The sequence below is a fragment of the Epinephelus lanceolatus genome, chromosome 1, assembly GCF_041903045.1.
Source record: "Epinephelus lanceolatus isolate andai-2023 chromosome 1, ASM4190304v1, whole genome shotgun sequence".
Taxonomy (NCBI): Eukaryota; Metazoa; Chordata; class Actinopteri; order Perciformes; family Serranidae; genus Epinephelus; species Epinephelus lanceolatus.
In genome coordinates this window covers 45,629,166-45,651,413 of record NC_135734.1, presented here as the reverse complement: position 1 = coordinate 45,651,413, position 22,248 = coordinate 45,629,166, and the positions used below count along the sequence as shown (strand labels likewise).

At 42.1% G+C, this 22,248-nt stretch overlaps 1 protein-coding gene across 1 annotated transcript; it reads right to left on the bottom strand.

Annotated features, from left to right (window-relative positions):
- Positions 1-9,065: 9,065 nt before the first annotated feature.
- Positions 9,066-14,725, bottom strand: pck1 (phosphoenolpyruvate carboxykinase 1 (soluble)). Its single transcript, XM_033627724.2, has 10 exons — positions 14,597-14,725; positions 13,851-14,136; positions 13,187-13,371; positions 12,693-12,896; positions 12,277-12,464; positions 12,031-12,193; positions 11,711-11,935; positions 10,684-10,815; positions 10,470-10,565; positions 9,066-10,200 (listed from the first exon to the last, which is right to left on the bottom strand). The coding sequence occupies exons 2-10, from the start codon at positions 14,072-14,074 to the stop codon at positions 9,743-9,745; spliced, it is 1,875 nt and encodes a 624-aa protein (XP_033483615.1). The 5' UTR covers positions 14,075-14,136; positions 14,597-14,725; the 3' UTR covers positions 9,066-9,742.
- Positions 14,726-22,248: the final 7,523 nt, after the last annotated feature.

The window sequence follows — 22,248 nt, the reverse complement described above, 5'->3', positions numbered from 1 at the left end:
TATGACCTTTAGTCCAAGATGCGCTATTCAAAATACAAGAAGGTCGATCATAAAATATTCATGAAAATACATCACAGCAGAACAATCCACCCAGGGACTCAAGAATAGGACATAGTGAAGTGTTTGGGTTGAGGTCATAGAAAGATTTCATTATGCTGGAAGATTTTAACTTTAATATTCTTTCACTTGTCTGTAAAGTTAAATGCCCTTGTTCCACAGTGTTACGTCTGGCATGCTTAAAGACCCAGATACAACAAACCAACTTCAGAGAACTATCGGCGATGAAAGCCAACTGTTGCGTCGTCTCACATTGCCTGTGTCTTGGCAAAAACTTCCACCATCCACCACCAAGACAGTTTGGGGGTGTTGTAGTGCTGTGTTGACCAGGCTGGAGGTGTCGAGCCTCCAGGAGAGCTCCTCAGAAATGTCGACTTATAGCTGGGGACCTGCTCCACCTCTGCTCAGTGGATACAGATGGAAGTTTTTCTTCATCCTTCAGCTTTTAAGCTCATCTCAATTTTACTGCAAAATGAGTCACTGAAAATACAGGAAGGCCAAAATACCCAAAAATGCATTATGAAGTCTGTAATCAGCTCTTTTTTTAAGTCTTTGTTTCTGAGGGCCAGGTTGTGGTCCTTTTAGGGCTCTGACACACCAAGCCAAAGGTTGATGGACGATCAATGTTGGGTCATTGTCTTTCTAGTCTTTGTGATGTGTTGCACACCATTGGCACAATTTGGTCCTTGTTGGCTGTTTTTTAGTAGCAGAGTCTGTCAGCGAGAGAATTGCAGTTTGTGAGGAAAGCAAACAAACGACTAACATAAAGAGGGGCGATTCAAATTTGTCATATTAGATAAAATGAATTTTTTTAAGAGCTCTTTAGTAGAAATGGTTCCTAATTGCTTGTGTCATTGTTTACTGCCGTACAGCAAATGTTTGTTCTTTTAAAATCAGGTTATGTTGTTTATGTGCTAACTGACTAACTAGCGTTCAGTCAGGACCACTTTAGTGAAAGAAAACTTTATTTCCATTTGCAATATTATATTAGGTGGTATGGCTCTGTTCTGGGGCCTTCAGCCTAAGGCAGAAAGAGCAGCACACCCCCCTGCCCTTCCATGCGCCTACATGGAAGAGAGCAGCAGCAGAGACCCCCCAGGAACAGAACAGAGCAGCATCAATGACAGACAGAGATGACATTGATAAGTCAGACACAGCATGAAAAGGAGGAGCTGGGGTGGAGGTGGGTTGCAAAGCAGCTTGCAGAGGAAGCAGCAACAGTAGGCAGGCCAGAGCAGTTTAAATAGGACGCCTTGAATGAGATTTGCCAATTGGTTGTATAGAAAGGAATCATGTGATCTATCAGCTGACTCCCTTCCATCAATCAGCTGCTCCATCAGTTGATTGGGCTGCTTGAGATCAGCTGATGTAGCTGGGATGTGAGCTTGACATTGTGTCCTGCCTGAACTAATGCTATGCTCAGGTCGTGAACCCATCGGTCTTCTGTTTTTCCCTTTTTCAATTATGAATATAAACTACCGCCACCTGCTGGTATGGAGAGGTCTTTCCTCTAACACATCCGTAGAACATACGTGCTAGTTGGCCACTGGCTACAGTTTTTGCAGTGTGTTGAAGAACGACTTTTTGGCCAAAACACGGTTGAGGTGACGCAACGATCAGCTTTGTAGCCACTAGTTCTGTCATAGCGGTTTGGTGAGTCTCGGTCTAGATAGTAGACACTCTCATCCTTGTTGCTGCAGACACCCTGAGACTGTCTAACCTCACAGGCTCACAGAGGCCTGCTGGTCCAGTATTCAGTCATGGCCTGTGTCCATATAGCGTTTTTTACTCAGTGCCGAAGTCTTTTTTTTTCAATTGATATGAAAATGAAAATGAGGAGTGAGCGTATGCGGCTGCATGCAGCTGCTCAGAGAAATAGTTGCACCCAGTATCTTTTTTCAGAGTGCTCCACCTTTTTGTTATGTCAGCTACCTAGCTAATGTTAGTGTCAAGATAGTGTTGTCATAGAAACATAACTGCAGAGCATGTCAATAAAATAGCACTGGCACTGGCACTTTAATGAATGCTATGTGGACACAGGCCCTGACAGAGGAAGGTTCTGATTTATTCGTCAAGTCTGAAAGCTTTCCTTTTCATTTGAATATGTCAGAATGTTCTGTGAGATCAGGCTGAAATTAGTTTGTTTATTTGGTCCAAATCTGTTGAGAATAGTGTCACCAAAAAGAAGTGACAACTGAAATGAATTATCTCATTGATTTACTAAATCTAATCATATTGTAGCAGATGCAGATGTCCATGCAGGCAATGCAATATGACTAACGTCTCAGATGAATCAGATATTAGCAGCAGTTTGAAGGCGATCATGAAGGTCCTCAGTGTGAGTGGAACAATCTCTCATATTGTCGGTCAGTGTGTGTCTGGCAGTCCGCCCGCTGGTTAAACGCCAGTCTGAATGTTTTACGATCCAGTTGGCAGAAGAGACAAAAAGATTTAACACGAGTCCAGTGAAGTTAAAATGTCTGAATGAGGTGATTAAAGAATGTAAGTTGATCACCTGAACAGTGAGCTGACTCCAAAGGTCGTCAAGAGGCGGGGTCATTTGAGATGGAGGAAGTAAGGCAGGAGGAAAGGGAGCAAGGAGGTAGGGAAAGAAGAGAGGAAGGAAGGAATGAAGGATGAAAGAAACGAGGCAAAAAATGAAGAAGGAAAGAAGGAAAAAATAAACTCCAGTTAATTTCTCTGAAAATGGAAACAATAAAACTTTGACTGTTCTTTGTTCTTTGTTATCAGTAATATTTCTTTTATGTTTAATTGGCAGTCATTAGAACAGCTCAGCACACTGACACCTTTACACTGATAACAGCTGTGGTAGTTTATCACTACAGCTGATAAATACTCCCGAGTCAGCGTTGTTACAGATATCAGCACTTGTCTCGCTGAATATGACGTGTCATTCATGTTCAGCGAGACAAACAACTTCCACAGAGTGAGATAATAATTAAAGTAAACATGAAGAAACTTGTTGTTTTCACCTCATTTTATTCTGCTGAGCTGAGTGATTTCATATCACCAAGCAGCACAGACAACAAAATAAAGTAACACACAGTATCAGATCTTTTACTTGATTCATTTATTTCATTTCCCTCGTAGTGGTTTAAATTAAAAACGGTGACAAACAATGTCGAGGCCCTGGGCAAACTCTGCCGTTACCTAACTATTTGCTTTTGTTTTGGTTTGCGGTGGTGGCTGTGACGAGGGAAGTCGGAGCGTGAAGAGCAGGGGCTCATGTGGTCTCACAGAATTAGGGTTCATTCACACATTGGTGACTGCAGGTGAGGGGCTATCACCTGCCGAGGCGACATTCCTGCTGAATGTGGGCAGGGCCTGACGTGACCGATAGCTAATGTGAGCTAGCTTGTTAATTAATACCATAAAATATGACGTTATTGGTACATTTTCCATTTTGTTACGTTCCATAACTGCCTCACGACTCACAGCCAGACATGCAGCGTCTCTTATGTGGGGCAGTCTGTATTTTTTCATGACTAATATGATACAGTATTGACTGGTTAAACATGGCAACAATCAATGTCTCCTCTACACATATCTTTGGTACAGAGTCCACCAACTTAAAAAATGATTGCGAGATGATTAGCTGCAAAATGTTTAACTTTTTTTTTTTTTTTTTACTAGCTTGTTTCTCACTTTGTCAGTCAGCTGTTTGGTGCTGGGGAGGAAGTGTGCAGTGAGTTTGTTAGATTGTTTGTTAGATCTGGCAGACTGAACCGGGCAGTACATGTGCTGTAAACCAAAACTTTGACCTAAAAGGGGCTAAAAGGCTCCGTAGAGCTGCAGAGTTGGTTATAATTCTCTGTGGGTTCATCACTGTGAGAGGCAGACGTTGCGCTAGACTTTTTCATCGCTGGTCATTTTGACCGACAGGGTCATAAAAATCCGGTCATAATCTATTTTTACCGGTCATTTTAATTTTCGTTTTTAAATGATAATAAAGATATTCAAAGACATTTAGTTTTCATTCGTTCGTTTTTAATAAATCCAACAAGCAAGTTATAAAGTGTGCATTAATAAGGACATGAATGAAACGATGAACAGACATCCACACACCCGTGCCATTAGGCTTCTCCCTGGACACACCGGACCGCACTAATGCGTCACCAACGCGTCCAGTGTGTTGAGGGCGTTATGTAGTTATGCCTGAAGGCTCGGTGACACAAAATTAAAATTGTAATGAAGTGATTATGGTATTGAAAAATGTGGTCAGTTATTTGTTATTTTGTTATTTTAAATTATAAACACGGTATTTTCTCCTCACGTTCCTCACTCAGTGCGTGCTGTTGTTATTTTATTTTGAAAATTTGCCGGATTCTCTCGTCTTTTCTATGTCCGACTTCCTGTTTGGTATGATCCGCTCTATCCAGCTTGACAGAAGCGCTCGCGGCTGGGAGTGGTGTTGGATGGGTCAGAACTTCCCACGATGTCATCAACCAACACACCCAGGGTACCTTGCGCGTCATATGTGGACATGGAAAGTCCATGACCAAACATTGAAATATGACGAGGTCGGTGTGAGAATGTGTTGGTTTATAAAGTATAAAGTTGTAATCAGGTGTCTGCAAATTAAACACATTTTCCCCACAGATGTCATCAAAGTTTAATGTTCTCCAAGTCGGGCAACATATTGTTTATCATAAATAACATAAGTACATCTTCCATGTAGTAAAACGAAGTTATAAAACAAAATCATAAAAACCTGGAAAAGTAAGAAGGAAGATAACGGATCAGGAACAATACTGAGATGTCTTTATGGATGATAAATAACCTGCACAGTTAATAAAAAGTGAGATAAGACATGTTCATGAAAACAGGCAGTTTGCAACACGCAGTCAGAGTGTGGCTCTGTGTGCCTGTGAGGTAATTATTTCCTCAGATGAAGCCACTAGAAAACCAGAACACTCAGACGCTCCGTGATGTTGGCAGAACACGACGTGTAAATAATTGTCTCAAAGAAGAATTTCTATCGACACAGTCAGACAAACAGTCCTGTTGTTGCTCAGAGAAAGTCAGTTTCTTGGTGCTGTTAAAGCTACAGGCTGATTAACAGAGTCTCAACGTACACACAGACACATAATGAACAAGGTCATTGCAACAAAACATGCAGGAGACGGGACGCGCTGTCAACAGCACGCGCGACACACAACTCTGTCTGTATATGTTTATGTGAATTCAAAAGATTTCCCATGATTCCTGCATCACTACTGGGACGTCTCGACTCACAAGATAGCATAGCGTGGTTGGTATCAATGGATGCCTTAGGTCCTCTAGTTTAATAGAATATCTGTGTCTTCACTATAGCTTTAAAACGTAGCCTGATACAGCAGGTTTTATTTGCTAATAATGACTCATTTCCTTATTCTGGCTGTACCCTGGATTTTCTTTTAGGGGCCCCACCTTGGCATTGGGCCGGGGTCATCTGTAACCCTGACGTTGGGTCTGGGTGTGTTAATTTTAATCTGAAATTGATCCGAAGTTGCCATATTTATTATTTATTAGACAACAATCTCAGGATTGAGCTTCAAGTCTTTTTTGATCACGAGAATAAGACATTGAAAGCAGCTACCAAAATGAGTCCTTCATCATGAGTACGGATACTGATCTCTACTGGAAACTTGTTTCATGCAACTATTCAACTCAACCCTATTTTGTATGTTGTGATGTAATGGATACGTTAAAAATTTACATTTTAACAATGCTGTGATTAACGTGTGGTAAGGTTTAGGTTTTAAAAACAATTTGGTTAAGGTTAGGGAAAGTTTAAGCTTTTTTTGGCTCTTGATTTGGGAGCACGATCTCCAGCTTGAAAACATTCTCTTCTTGAGACACTATCTTGGTTGCAACAAAACACCCACATCTGGTGGCTGAAGAGCTGCTGGAAACACAGTGATTATTCACTAAATCACAACTGGGCTTGTTGTTTGTTGGTCTCGAACCGTTTTCTGCAGCTTGGCAGGCGTCTCGCCAAAGTGGCACGCCATCCAGCATCCCCACCACCTCCTGATGACAAAGTCAGCTCATATATACATCACTCTAGAAATGTTTGTTATGATACATATGAAACATTAAAATGTAACGTATCTGTGGTTTGCAGACACATACAATGTCAACATTTTATTCTGATGACTGGGATGATGTGTTGTGTTAGAGGGCATACTAAGTATAAAAGATATCAATATATATTGAACATGATCATCACGGGGAACGTTATATATCTTTTATACTTGATTTTATACTAAATGTAATGCTTGGAGTTTTCTTGAAACAAGTTTGCGGTAAGAAAATTGCAACCTTTTCATAAAGTTTTAATGTTCTTGATTATGGTGCAGTGACCTTCCTTATTCTTCCTTCATTTAATATAAATACTCTCATTTCTAGAAACAGGTGGGAATATAGTCCTTGGACAGTAGACGATTATTTTCATGTGAAAATAAAACTTCAAGAACTCAGTTTCAGGAAAAAATAACTTAATAGGATGAAGTTTTTTTGCATTGTATGAGGCCTTTTCTCAGTTTGCGTTCTCTCTTGTGCACTTGTGGAACACAACTGTGCCGTTTAATGAAGCTGCAGCTTGACTACATGCGTTTATTTTTCCTTCCACAATCTGACATATACTGTGGGAAAAACAGAGTATATTGGTGGAAAAAGGCAAAAACTTTATAATGACTTCTAATCCATCTTTAATGCCAGTAATGTCTTTTTAAAATCAAAGTCTTCATAAGTGTTGGACATCATCTGTCACACTGATAATTAATCTGTAAAAGTCAAATTGAGATCCGCCTCTGATGTAACAGTTCACTGTTGTTTGTGTTTTGTTCCCAGAAGCCTCCACTGAAGAACATTCACAGCAACATGGGACATGATGTAGGAACACACGGGATTCAGATCACGCATGGTGTCAAAAACAAGTAAGTGATGATTAACTTCAGTCACCGTCATTATCTTCACGTCTTACACAAGAGCTGTGGTGAACCATGGGACAAACACATGTGGCCTCCTACAGTCCTAACTCTGATGAAATTTAAATCAAGAAGACAAAAAGCCATTCTAACTGCTCTGAGAGTCTGCAGTGTGACGCGCTCACCAGAAAACAAACAGAAGACAAAATTACTGAATTTGAAAAGACGAAGCACAAAGAGAACTTTGTTGCTGTTCTCTCATCCTTATGACAGGGAAACTCAACTTGCTTTGCCCGGGGGCCACTTCAGGAAAATGACGGGAGGCGAGGAGCCAGTTAATAAACAAATGTTAATAAAATTCATCAGTATTTATAATACATGAATTGTTTAAAACCTTTTGACATTTGCTGTCCTCACTTTGCACAGATCAGTTGTGTGCAGGGGTGTTTCTAGGATTTGAGGTCATTTAACATAGACTTCTGTCAGGGTTCAAGCCCTGTTTTGATGCCTTTTTGTACCTTATTTACATTAAAACTACAAAAAAGTGTGAATTTATTTTCATTGTTTATCATAAAGTAGACGGTGAACCACCCAGCACCCTATCACAGGCCACTTTTGCCCGACGGTCTGTAAATTGAGTATCACTGCCTTATGAAGCCTGTTGTTTCTTAACGTGACATTTCTGTGACTCTCATGCTCATTTAAGGAACAAGAACATTTGCTATAAATTTGTTGTCCCAACATTAATACATTCCTCTTTAGACATAGAAGTTTGTCCTCTATACCAGTGATTTCCAACTGGTGGGTTGCAGCTCAAAAGTGGGTCACAGGTCTGTTCTGAATGGGCCACAAGTGACTCGCAAACATGTCTAGTTTGTTTAAAAAAATATCTTTATTTTTAATTACAGTGAATTTCCAACACATAGCTGCATTTTAGGTGCCATTTCCTGCTGTTGAGTGAGTGACTAATGGACAGCTACTTCACAGAGACAGCTAACTACCTCAACAACATGGCCAAACACAAGTAGGACACTGAATGTATTAAACTGTGTGGACCTTGAGCTAATGACTAAGGAGAAACTAAGGGCCGTATTCACAAACATTCTTAGAACACTCTCAGAGAGCTCCTAACTTTGAGTCCTAGCTTAGGAGTGATTTAGGAAAGTTCTCAGAGCAACTCTGAGCAAGGAAGGGACAGAAACTTTATCTTAGTGAGGAGGTGTGGTCGACCCTGCTGCTAGGTGTGATGTATTCTTTTAACAGATGTGATTGGCTGTCACAGACACACCCTCTCTGTGAGCCTGCAAGGAGTTGAAATGAAATGAGCTGCTGACTGTGAGAATATTTCTCCGACCTCTTTGTGTTTTCACCATTTTCTCCTCTGATTAAGAAACTCTTAAGCCTCTTAAAAGTCCTCCTCCCTGCTCCTCACAGTTTTTCACCTTAGGAGCTCTTTTAAGGTCTGGGATGTTCTGTGAATAACTTTTGTCTTTACAAGGACCTTGTCTGAACTTTAAGGGGAAATTCTAAGTAAACATCAATCGGAGCAACTCACTAGGAAGCTTTGTGAATACAGCCCTTGGACCCCATGGCTGAACCAGTTGGGAACCACTGCTCTATACTATGATTGCATTAGATGAGAGAGCGAGTACGAATGTTTCCTTTAGTAACTTTTATCATGAGTACATTTCCTTACTTATATTTGCAGTGCTTTTTACAGCAGGTGATAAGTGAACAAGATGTTTAGTTGATATCATTTTACTATCTGGGTGTTTTACATTTCAGTTTTGCTCATGATGTGCTGCCCTATAATATCAGAAATTGAGCAACTTTGCTGCTGCTCTCTCTGCTTTTGGCTTTTCATGTAGGCGCATGGAAGGGCAGGGAGGTTTCCACGTATAGGTGCACGAAAGAGGCTTTCAGCATAGGCCTAGGAAAGGAAGAGGGGCCCCAGGACAGAGCCATGCCGCCAAATATAACACTGCAGATGGAAATAAAGTTTACTTTGACTAAAGTGTTCCTGGCTGAAATACTAACAGAAACCTTCTTTAATAAAACAACAACAACTGGACCAGATACTTGAAAATACTTTTATTTCATCCTCCCCTTTTTGGGGTTCAAGATTACAGCAAAACAGAACAAGAGACACACAGTGTATAAAAATAAATTAAGGCAAAAAAAGACAGGAACAGAAAACATTTACCCCATGTCCGGGGTCAAACAACACTGGACTCATTTGACAGTGTGATGTGCGCTTATAATAAGTTACTTTTAAATATTAGAATTCAGACGTACAGTCAGACAACACATTGGAACAACAGAGTGCTGTGATGACAGCATGTGGATGAATGGAAAGGAAACACTTCCTCTTCAGATCAGCAGTCTTGACCTGGAACCACCCGGCTGTTGTATTTACGGTGAGCACAGTGAGGACTGTTTGTTAACTCTATAAATTCATATAATTATATCTCGACGTCCCCAGCCCAGGTTTAAAGGAAGTGTTTTCAGAATAATTATCTGAAACAGGCAGATTCCTAATTAATTAATCAAAAAACCTACAACAGTAAAACAATTACTGGAGAAGAAATGATCTTTCATAAAGTTGTAAGGCTCCATTTAAAAAAAATGAATGCTTTATAAAAATCAGTTCTTCAGTCAAACAGTGACGAGACGTTCTTGAATTACTCACATTCTGTTCTAGGATTACAGTCACGCTCCCTCAGACTCGCTAACATGCTCCCCTCCCCCCCTCTTCACATCTGCTTCACTCTCTGATCCAGGAGCTCCAGCTGCTGAGCCACCTCGTTAGGCAGGTCATCATTCACCTGTGTGGTGAAGTACTTCCTCACTTCCTCCACCTCCCTCTGCCAGAACTCCTGATCCAGGGAGAACAGCTCATCCAGGTCCACGTTCCCCTTCAGGCCCTGGAGGTTGAGGGAGTCACTGCATGGCAGGTAGCCTATGGCAGAGGGCATGGCGCCAGCCTCGCCATTCACCCGCCTGAACATCCAGTCCAACACGCGGATGTTGTCGCCGAAGCCGGGCCAGAGGAATCCGGCGGTGGGGCTCTTGCGGAACCAGTTGACGTGGAAGATCTTGGGGAGTTTGGCGCCCGGGCGGTCAGCCATGCTCAGCCAGTGAGAGAGATACTGGCCGAAGTTGTAGCCAAAGAACGGGCGCATGGCAAAGGGGTCGTTCATGATGATCTTGCCTGCAGAAAAAAAACGGTGGACACAGAGAGGAGAGAGTTACTGAGTGTCTTTTTAGTTATTTTCTGTAACATAAATGCGTCCTGACACAATCTAGTGTTTGCCAGTTTTGGGGGCAAGTCACTCATAAGTCGCTTAAATCGACTTCCAGCCTAAAACTTTACACAAATGAAGATCTTGGTGGTGTTTGGCGGCAAATAAACATTCAAGCAATAAGTCCTTCATATCCTCAGGATGAGGAATATTTTCATGAGAAAGATGAGACACTGACCTTTGTGTTCAGCTGCAGCGGTGGCCTCTGATCGCATGGCTGCTCCAACAAACACTCCGTGTTGCCAGCTGAAAGCCTCGTACACCAGAGGGACACCTGAGAGGAAACGAAGAGTCACGAGTTAGATTCAAGATAATGATTTTCTCATTTTTTTTTTAATCCCACTGAACACTGTCTCTGTCGTCTCCTCTCATTCCACCAGGTTCCTGCTCACCTTGTGGTCTGCGCCCTCCGAAGATGATGGCCTCGATGGGGACTCCCTCTGGGGATTCCCACTGTGGGTCGATGATGGGACACTGCCCAGCCGGAGTGCAGAAACGGGAGTTGGGGTGAGCGCAGGGTTCACCTGGAAGTGGAGAAATGTAAGCTTTCAGTGTGTGTGATGTTCTCTTATTTTATCATAACTTTGTATGTATATCGTTGCTCCTTAAAACACATCTCCAACCATCTGATCTATTCAAAGTTCTCTCTTCAGTGAGAGAAAATAATGTGTTTTGACTCAGGTAAAGTGCTCCAGCAGCATGCTCATTTGCTAACTGTACTGAAACAGAGATTTTTCAATCTTTAATTTTTCTCCATTCATGAAAATTAGATTTTTGAGTTTTGGATTTGATAAATTAAATAACCACAATCTGAAAAAATGTGACTGAAAACCTACTTCTTCAAAATGTTTTGGCTCATCTTTACACCACTGACTGAAATCAAAGTCAGCATGTTGAGATTATTAGTGACAGAGCTGAAAAACGAAGCCAGTGCTGAAGTGCCAAAAACTGCAGTTCCTTTAATGGCCACTTGAGGCTGGCTCTAAGACCAAGACAATCCTCATAGACCCTCCTTTACAGCCTGGTACAAAAATGGTTTTGGTCTCTATAGCTAATTAAACCCTTGATGACAACTGTGCAAGGGATGAATTTTTTTATTTACATGCCTTTTTTGCTAGCAAAAATTAGCATTAGCATTACCACAGTTAACCATAAGTGTAAATGCAATGTGCTAACCTAGCTAACAGCTAGCGCTTGGATCAAGATGGCGATGGCCAAAGTGCCGAATTCAAGGCCTCAAAACGGGAGTCCATAAACTAATAGGTGACGTCATGGTGGCTATGCCCATTATTTTGCACAGTCTATGTTGACCATCCTGTTTTCTGGTGTTGTTAGCTTGTTAATTTTCTTTTTCTAACCTGCACAATTTGCATTACCTCCTGTTTTTTGCAAGCTCTTCAAACATGAACACGCTCTTACCATCTTCTGAGCTCCAGGGTTTGTTCTTCCAGGAAGTGATGGTGACTCCCTCCGGCAGCGACTGGTCCATTCCCTCCCAGTGCACACCGCCATCGCTGGTCTCTGCAACATTGGTGAAAATGGTGTTCTTGTTGATGGTCTCCATGGCGTTGGGGTTGGTTTGGGCTGAGGTACCGGGCGCAACTCCGAAAAAGCCGTTCTCTGGGTTGATGGCACGTAGATTGCCTGGCAACAGGGCGCAACAAATAATAGGAGTGTTAGCTTGTGTTATTATTATGAGGTGTTGATTTAAACTTCAGGTTGAGTCTTGACTCCCTCACCTTGGTTGTCAAACTTCATCCATGCGATGTCGTCTCCCACACACTCGACCTTCCAGCCGGGCAGCGTGGGGCAGAGCATGGCCAGGTTTGTCTTCCCGCAGGCGCTAGGGAAGGCTGCCGCCATGTACTTCTTCTCCCCAGCAGGGTTGGTGACGCCCAGGATCTGATCAGGAGACATGTTTAGTTTAGTCAAGCTGTTGTAGGAAGTCATATGTTAGAATTTGTTTTTTTCTTCTCAGCCCTTACCAGCATGTGCTCCGCCAGCCAGCCCTCCTCCTTGGCAATCCGTGAGGCGATGCGCAGAGCAAAGCATTTCTTCCCCAGCAGGGAGTTTCCTCCATAACCACTACCGAATGAGACGATCTGCCTGCGATCTGGGATGTGGGCGATTAACGTCTGCTCAGGGTTACAGGGCCAGTTGTTCACCAAGGGTTCTGGAAGACACATTGGTTTATTTGAATCAGTCGACAGCTTGGAAGAAGGAGTGGACAGCATCATAATCAGTATTAATAGCTGAAGTATTATGGGTTATTTATAAGCAGTAATCATGGTTGAAATACCAGAAGTGCAACGGCAATACTGGTCATTTTCATTAGTATTCATAAGTATTCAGCACTGCTTTTGTGCTGCTGAATGACGGACAATCTAGCTTGTTGACGTACTTTTGAGCGGCAGAGGACAGCCGACGGAGTGCAGACAGCGGACGAACTCGCCCGTCCCCAGAGCAGACAACACGGCCTTCCCCATACGAGTCATCACCCTCATACTGGCCACCACGTACGGAGAGTCTGTCAGCTCCACCCCAATCTTAGAGAGGGGGGAACCTACGGGGCCCATGCTGAAGGGGATCACATACATGGTACGACCTGAGGACAGAGACAGTAAGACATCATGAACATGCTTCACTGGAGCTGCGTTCTTCATTTTGATCTCAATTTCAGTTGAGTAGTTGAGATGAAATCCATATTTTTCTGCACATACTGCACATCAGCAGTGAAAACAAAGGTCACAGTGCTAGATTAGCTGCCTACCCAAATCTAAATTATAGTGATATTTAACAGCTTATCATTTCTAAGCTCTTGTTCAGAATATTCACTTTTGTCATTTTGTTTTCATTTCTTCATCCTGTCTGATTAAACCTCGCTCTCTGTTGTACCTTTCATGCAGCCTGGAAACCGCTGACTCATCTCTTTGTCGAACTCTTCCGGGGACATCCAGCGGCCCAGCTGGCTGACTCCGCCATCCAGCGGCGTGGGCACCGTGTCCCTCCGGTCCCGGGTCACAATCACAGTCTTACTCTCAACACGAGCCACGTCCCTCGGGTCAGTCCTGGCCAACCAGCTACAGGAGGAGGAGGAGGAGGAGGAGGAGGAGGGAGGTAGGAAATGAAAGTTTGATTCATTAGGATTTGCAGCAGTGTTGTTTGTTGACGTCTGCTGGTAGGCTGGTGTGATCTGACTGAACGAACTAGACCTACTGGTTTGTCAGAATGTTGACCTTTCCACATATGTTGTTGTTTCAACAGCTGATGATGACTAACTTATGCAAATTTTCCTAAGCAACAACATGACTGAGCAATCTGGCAGTTGCATTAGGTTACACTGTCTCCATACACTGCTGACAGTCAAAAATCCATTTAAGACCTGTTGTTGTTTACAGATCAGATCGGGAACCAGACTTGCATCATTTCTTCTGTCTCACCCAGGTCACACTCCCTCCAATCCCACCAACAAATATCAAAATACCTCGAACATTTCAAAACAAATGTGTATGTTTTGCCACACCAGAAGCCACCTCAAATCAACCTCCAGTCAACCCACCAGTTCTCATATTTCTTGAGCTTCTTGATCATCCCCTGCTCCTCCAGCTGGGCCAGGATGGTGCGGTTCTCCTCATCGGAGCCGTCGCAGATGTGGAGGGAGTCAGGCTGGCACAGAGTCACATTGGCGTCCACAAACTCCTTGACCGCCGGGCTGAGGGCACAAAGGTCGCCCTGCAGGATCCTGGGACCGTTCTGGTTCTGGGATGGAAGCTGAGGAGGCATGGTGGAAGAGTGTGGATAGACGGAGATAGAAAAGACGAGAGGAGGTCTAGGAGTGGACGAGCCTGGAGAAAAGATTCAGATGGGGTGGAGAAGAAAGGAAAGAGAGGGTAAATTGAGGAGAAGAAAGGGGGGTGAGAAGGGTGAAGAGAGGACATGAGAATTGGATGAGGGTGAGGAAAAGTCAGCAAGAGGGTGACGAAAAAAAGAGATGAGGGAAGAGGCAAAGAAAGCAGCGAACAAATTGGAGGAAAGAAAAAGATGGCGAGGGTAAAAGAGAGAAAGGATAGAAAAAAGTTTAGCACATTATTATAATAAAAAAAGTTTTATAAAATGTCATTTTCAGTCTTTCTTGACTCTGTTAGCTGTTATATTTTGTCTAATTTATACTATTCTGCATAACAAATACATCAAATTTGCTGCAGCCTCCAGATCAGACAGACTGTGTGATGTAATAGCATCCCTCTGCAGATAACCTCCGTTTCCCTCCTCATATTACGCTGGAAATAAAGAGCATCAGGTTACCTTCAGTAGTTTGTGAGGAGCAGAGAGCCTCTAGCTTGGCCTCATCAGATGATGTGTCTGTTGGCTGTTTCCAGAAGAGATGAGGATTCCTTCTCCCTCTTGGTTAGTTGTATCTGCTGTGGTGAGAGTTTTCTTTTATACTCTGGGATGTCCCACAAGAGGGGGAGGGAGGAGGAGGAGGAGGTGTGGGGGGAGAGGCTTGTCCTCTGGGCTATTTGCATGAACCTGTTGTTCTCCGCAGATCTGCAAAACACTTTGTTACAGGCCGCCGGTGAATTATTAATCAGCAGCGGGACGTAACGTTGTCGTCACGTAACCGGTTCCCTCTGCCGGTGGCTGAACACTGATAGCTGGGCTCAGATCCCAAGGAGAAAGACAGACAGTTTTGTCCTCACCACTGCTGGCACTATCTCGTTCTATGACACACTCCTATGAATAGGAAAGTAAGAGTGATAACGCCCAGCTGTACAGTTTGATTGTTTTCCCACTGAAATCATGCTTCATTTTTTTGTTTCAAACGTCCCTGCAGTCTGGGTAGAGTCAGAAGTGTTGTGAAAAATCAAACAAAATAGGTGACATGTTCAAAACTTTCTTAATAAACAGTCTCAGCTGTTAAAAAAAAGTGCTTTTGGGTGTCTTTTCATCAACACTTTTTAATTGTTAATCATCTTCCAGCTCAGATAAGCAGAGCCCTGATGTAACCAGACAAACAATCCTGCAACATTAATTCTTTCCGTCTCTCTCTGCTCTCTGGGTGTGGAAACCTCCCGCTGCTGTTGAACTTTGACCCACATTACTAAGTGATGTAAGCACAGCGTTCGACAGCGTCCAGGCTGGTGTGTGTAGGGGCAGCACCTTCTGTGCCTCCTCTTCTCTGCCTCCACTCTATTGGATGACAGACGGAGGCTTGCCCTCATGCAGTCAAAGGTCAGCTAGGGAAATGTGTGTGTGTGTATGTGTGTGTGTGTGTGAGTGTGTGTAGGCGTGTATGTGCATGGATGTGTATGTAGCAGTTACAAAAACTCTCTGAATGAAGACACATTCAGCCTTTAAGGGTAAAAGTGAGTGTTGCAGTAAAGTAAGAAGTATTAATACAGAAGTAGAAGTTTCAGCAGTAAAAAAACAGTTGTACCAGTTCTCACAATCAGATTGGGAAAGTTCTTTACTCAGTCATTGAAGAGGCTGATATGCTGATTATCTACAGGAAACATTTGTGCTGTACCGGAAAATCCTTTAAAAATACGCAGAAAATTAGGAATATATTTGAATATTTAACAATAGTTCGACCCTGAATTAAAATGCATCTTGCTTATTTCAAAGCCAAGAATCTTATGTCTATATATATATGTGTATATTTCAATACAGTGGCATGCAAAAGTTTGGGCACCCCTGGTGGTTAAGTAAGTAGAAGATGAGCTGATTTCCAAAAGGCATGAATTTAAAGCTAAGACATGATTTTCAACATTTTAAGCAAGATCAGTGTGTTATCTTTGTTGCGTACAATTCTAGACTGAAACAAAGTGAAGGAGCACCAAAAGTCTGGGCGCCACAAGACATTTGAGCTCTCAGACAACTTTTAACAGGGTCTCAGACCTTAATTAGCTTGTTAGGGTTCTGGCTTGTTCAGTCAACGTTAGGAAAGCACAGCTGATGCAAATTTCAAAGCTTTCTAAATATTCTGACTCCTGAAACCTTGTTCCATCGATCAGCAGACATGGGCTCCTCTAAACAGCTGCCAAGCACTCTGAAAACTAAAATAACTGATGCCCACAGAGCAGGAGAAGACTATAAGACGATAGCAAAGTGTTTTCAGGGAGCTGTTTCCTCGGTTCGTAATGTCATTAAGAAATGGCAGTTAACAGCAAATGTGGAGGTCTGGACGACCAGGAAAACTTTCAGAGAGAGCTGCTGGTAGGATTGTTAGAAAGGCAAATCAAAACCCCTGTTTGACTGCAAAAGACCTGCAGGACGATTTACCAGACTCTGGAGTGGTGGTGCACTGTTCTACACCTGCACAAATATGACCTGCATGGAAGAGTCATCAGAGGAAAACCTTTCCTGCGTCCTCACCACAAAATTCAGCGTCACAAGTTTGCAAAGGAACATCGAAACAAGCCTGATGCTTTTTGGACACAAGTCCTGTGGACTGATGACGTTAGAGTAGAACTTTTTGAGATCAAGTTTTTCTTTTATTTTTATAAGACAATAGCACAATAAGGGGGTTATGTGCACAAAAAATTACATATAACATTGGCTCCAGTACAAAATGAAAAAAAACAAAAAACAAACAGGAAATACAAAGAAGGTCAAGAGCCAAAGGAGACTGAAAAGAAAGTCTGCCCTACAGTTCTGTCAGAAATTCGATTCTGTCAAGCAAGATGCAGACAAATATCAACCCCATCAATGTTGAATTATACGTACAATGTACACATACACATATCTACACACATGCACGCATCTACACATATGCACATAAGTACACAGATATAGAGATACACAGATGCGCACATACATACACACACACACAGATCCCCACCTACTCAACCCCTCAACCCTTCCTATCATCCCCCCCAGATCCCGCAAACCACCAGAAGGGCAGAAATTATATATATGTATGTATGTATATATATATATATATATATATATAATTTAAAAATCACGCTTTGAGCTTGTGTTGCAGCCAGTGGCACGGGGAACATTTCACAGGTAGAGGGAAGAATGGATTCAGTTAAATTCCAGCAAATTCAAGAAGCAAACATCACAGCATCTGTAAAAAAGCTGAAGATGAAGCAAGGATGGCTTCTACAACAGGACAGTGATTGCCATGACCCTCACAGTCCACCGACCTGAACATCCTTAAACATCTGTGGATAGATTTTAAAGAGCAGTGCATGAAGACGGCCCAACAATCTCACAGAGCTAGAAGCCTTTTGCAGGAAGAATGGGTGAAAATCCTGCAAACAAGAACTGAAAGACTCTGAGCTGGAAACAAAAAGCATCTAGAAGCTGTGATACTTCCCAAAGCGGGCGCTGCTAAGTACTGATGCAGGGTGCCCAAACTCTAGCTTCAGGCCCTTTTCCTTTTTGTTATTTTGAAACTGCAACAGATTGAAATTTAAAGTAATCTTGCTTAACTGCATGCCTTTTGGAAACAAGCTCATCTTCTTCAATCCCCACAGGAAAGACATTTTGAGCAGGGGTGCCCAAACATTTGCATGCCACTGGCAGTAGTTGTAGTTGCCGGTGCAGGAGATGGAACAAGTGCAATTGTTTTTCTGTGTTGTGCTTGTAGTAGTAGCAGTATTATAGTGCCCCAACAGTAGTAGTTACCATGGGTGATCATAGGAGGGTATAAGTAGTAGTAGTAGTGGTGCTAATATGGCAGCTTTTTGGGGATTTTTTTCTTGTGTTGTGTCCCGCCTGTACTTGACCTCAGCACTGATACAGTGACCAATCATAACTTCACAGAGAGTCCGATTAAATGCTGCGCAACAAGAGAAACAGGCAGGAAAACAACCTGCATGATAATGGCTCTTGAAGTTACACAACAGCCACTGCTCAAGTGTTTTATGGACAATATTCAGTCAGTTGTGCAACAGTCAGCAGTGATAAAACAGAGGATCTTTAACCTGGTCACTAAACTTTGGTGACACTCACGCTTGCTAACGTTTGTAGCATCAGAATGAAAAACCTAAAGCACTGAACACAGACGAAGACTTTGGGTGAGGTGGTGACAGCAACATAAGTAGTAGAAGGAAACATTTGTACAATAATATAAGTATTTAATAGTTCCATGGCAGACTGTACCTCTCACCCAATGCATGCTGGGATAGGCAAGTGACAAAAGAATCTCAACTCAGGGTCAACTTACCAGTTTTGTCATGGAAGCGGCTCACATGTCATCAGATGATCCAAGTATGGATTGTCTGTTATGTTGAGAATTTAGCAGCTAAAGAGGCTGATATTTGCCTCAAGGGTCGGCGACAAGCAAACCAGAGCAAAACAATTCACCAGGTGGACTTAAAAGCAACTCCAGCGGGATGATTATGTAAATGAGCAACAACTTAGCAGCTTTGTCAGGTGTATATCGGTGTTGTGTTTTCAGATTGTTCTGCTGCACCAGAGTGCCCAAAAAGTAACAAACACAGAAAATATACAAACTTTTTAAATTGGGTTATCGAAGAATTGTGGCCAAAGTTTGAACTGAGCAAGACATTTTACTTTGTATGGAGACACTGTTTCTGTTTCACCCATAAAATGACCATTTGTATAAGAATCACTCGTCACTCACCTGTTTGTTTTTCCTAAATCTGACTATGTGCATGTGTAGGCAAAATATAACCACACGCGTTTGTTGTTGTAGGGAAAAAAAAATCGTCAATTTGCAGTGTTGTATCGACAAAGTGTGTTTCTTTTGAAAGAGAGAATACGCAAACTGTTCATTTCCTGTGAAAACAGAAGTGTATTTTGAAAGAAGACAATGCATGTAACAGACTGAAGTTGACACAGCGTCCCAGAACATCAACAACCAACACACCCAGGGTGCCTTGGACGTCGTATTTTGACGAGGAAAGTCCATGACCAAATATTAATATGTGACGTGGACGCAGTGAAAATGTGTTGAATCTGGGAAAAATTCTTGATGAACTGAAGAAAAGGAGGCTGCAAATATATATCAAAACATCTGTTTGCAAACTGTCACACAGCTCACAAGTCGCATTTATCCAGTTGTATGCTCAGTATTTCTCAAACGTGTATTTTTGCTAAAACTTTTGTGCGTTTGATCTCAATGGAACTTGGGAAATGGGACTTTCAGCCTCGGAGATTAACACTTGGTTCAAAAGTGCACATTGTGCCACATGTAGGTGAAAGTGTTTTAAATAGAAAAGTTTTAGAAGGTAAGATCTGCTGAATCAAATAAAACAGGGCCTCATATGTGTCATAGGATTAAAACACAACTTACTGAACAGAGATTTTTAATATATCTCAGCCTCTCTGTACTCTTACAATCTGTTGAAGACATTGTCATGGAACCAAGAACATCAGTGTGTCGTAATAAAACATAAAAAACAGAGGAAACTCCCGGGTATCTGATAACAGTGACGACACAGATATCGTGTTCAGAGAAAATACTTTGAAAACAGATATGGAGTTTGGTCTGTTTATTTAGAAAGACATTCAGTAGATGTGCTGTCATACAGTCCTGGTCCCATCTTATCTGAGTGTGCTGTTACACTGAGAATTTACAGTAGTACTTTTATTTCAGTCAAGGTGGGGCCTCCTTGGATCGGACTTGGCTCTGACCTGTGGAGCCATGGACACAGGATCTCTGGGAGTGTCCTGCGGTGTCTGGCACCAGTGCGTTGGCGGCAGATCCATTTAGTCCAGTGGGTTGTGAGGTGGGTTAATGGCACGTGCCACAGATGCTCATTCAGATTGGGATCTGGGGAATTTGGAGGCCAGGTTGACACTTTGAGGTCTTTGTCACATTCCTTGGGCCATTCCTGAACCATGCTCGCAATGTGGTGCATTATCCTGCTGGGGGGCCACTGCCATTGGGGAGTAGTGTTGCCATGAGGGGGGGGTACTTGGCCTGCAACAGTGTTTGAGTGGGTGGAACATGTCAGGTGGTATCCACATGAATGCCAGAACCAAAGGTTTCCCAGCAGAACAATGCACTGGAACTAAATAATCAAAGTTATTCACTTCACCTGTCAGTGGTTTTCATGTTTTGGCTGATTGGTGTATACACCTGTAAGCATGCATACATAAACACATGGCTGCAAATACATGACCTTTCGTCCTTTTATGTGTGTGTGTGTGTGTGTGTGTGTGTGTGTTTGTGAAAGTGGCTTAGTCTGTTTACAAGTTTTCTAGGACAAAAACAGCGGAAGAACGTTGCTGACTGAGCAAAGTTCATCAATAACAACTTGCTCAACAACAACAAGAACAACAACTGATAATGTTGTTTTCTGAGCTCTGTGTGTGTGTGTGTGTGTGTGTGCGTGTGTGTGCATGTGTGTTACCATCTAACCAGTGCGTCAACAACGTCTCAAATATTGACACACTTAATTGTCCACTTGATTTCCCTCAGCTGACACTGTGAGGTTATAGCTGCGTATATATTTTATATATTATATATTTATATATTTTATACTTTAAACATTTAGCCTTTTTGATTTACACTCACATATTTGTGAAGATGACACGTTGCAGTGTGGTGAAAATCATCACAGTAAACATCAGTATATCCTGGCACAATCCACGTGACCTGGGTGTTAAAGAGCAGACATCATAGGACAAAATGTTTCCAAGCAATTACGACATCCTCAGATGTGTCTTTACTGTATATGCATAACATGAGCTTATATATTAGAGACAGTGTCAAACATAAGCCAGGGCTTTGTGTTAAAGTAGCACAGAGAGATATGCTATCTCCAGACCTCGCTGTTGATTATTGTTTTGTAGGTTTGCAGCTCTGCTGATTTGACACATTAACATATTCAGGCATTTGTCTACAAAAACAACCATTACTTGTATCATACGGTGCTAAATTTGATGCAAACTGTTCGGTAAGAGACGGAGCTTAGAGAACATTTCCAGCAGTAATTTGAATAAATGTTTGTGAGAACAGCAAACATAAACAAAAACCTGAACTTGTTTAGCAACAGGGACTCTTTAGGCAGAGACGGTTATTCAGGCGTTGTGTTTGTTTTGAAAAGGGCTGCATCATTTGTATAGGCTGATGTGGGGTGCATAGTATATATGCTTAACATTTTCCCAAACTGCTTCGGGAAAAGTCTCCTCAGTTATATTTGTTTACAGATTGTTACACATAACACCTGTTGTTACCTTTGTGTGCTCTACTAGCATGCTCCGTACAACTGTTCGTAATGGGAGCTTCAGTCATGACTTTATCTAGTCATACTTTAGCCTATAGTTTAGCTTAGGCTGACCAAACGTCCTCTTTTGCCCAGACATGACCACTTTTCACGTCCTGACCGGGCGTCTGGGGGGTGTTTATAAATTGGTGATAATGTCCGGTTTTCCTTGTGTGTGTGTGTGTGTGTGTGTGTGCGTAATCCTCGAGAGGCTGCCTTATCAGCGGATCTCCAACACTCACAACGAGGAAGCAGCAGACACCCGCGGCGCAGCATTATTCTAAGCTTCCAAGATGCCGAAGCGCAAGTACAGCTTCACAGATCAACTGCAGAAAAAATTCCCAACTTACCGTCCCGACCAGTCGGGATATATGGGAGGCTGAGTGCACCGTGTGCAAAGCTGGCACATATGATTCTGTGTCTAATAAAGGTGCCGGGGACCTCAAAGTTGGATTTTCTAATACAGAAGAGGTATTATTTAGAACATTATTTCATATTATTTATTTATTTGTCCAGTAAGACTTAGATAGCTATTATTTTACAAGTTGATTTTTCTAATACAGAAGAGACATTATTTCATTCCAGAGATTTTACATTTATTTTACATTTATATTTATTTTTGTACAATTGAAACTTGTAAAAAGATTATTATTTTAGGCATAATAAAAGCAAGTTGAGTAACCTCTGAGAAGCCTATCTAAATTTCTTTCTTTGAGAGATTTTATTTTGTAATATAACTGAATTTTCTATCCATACATATAAACTTTAAAT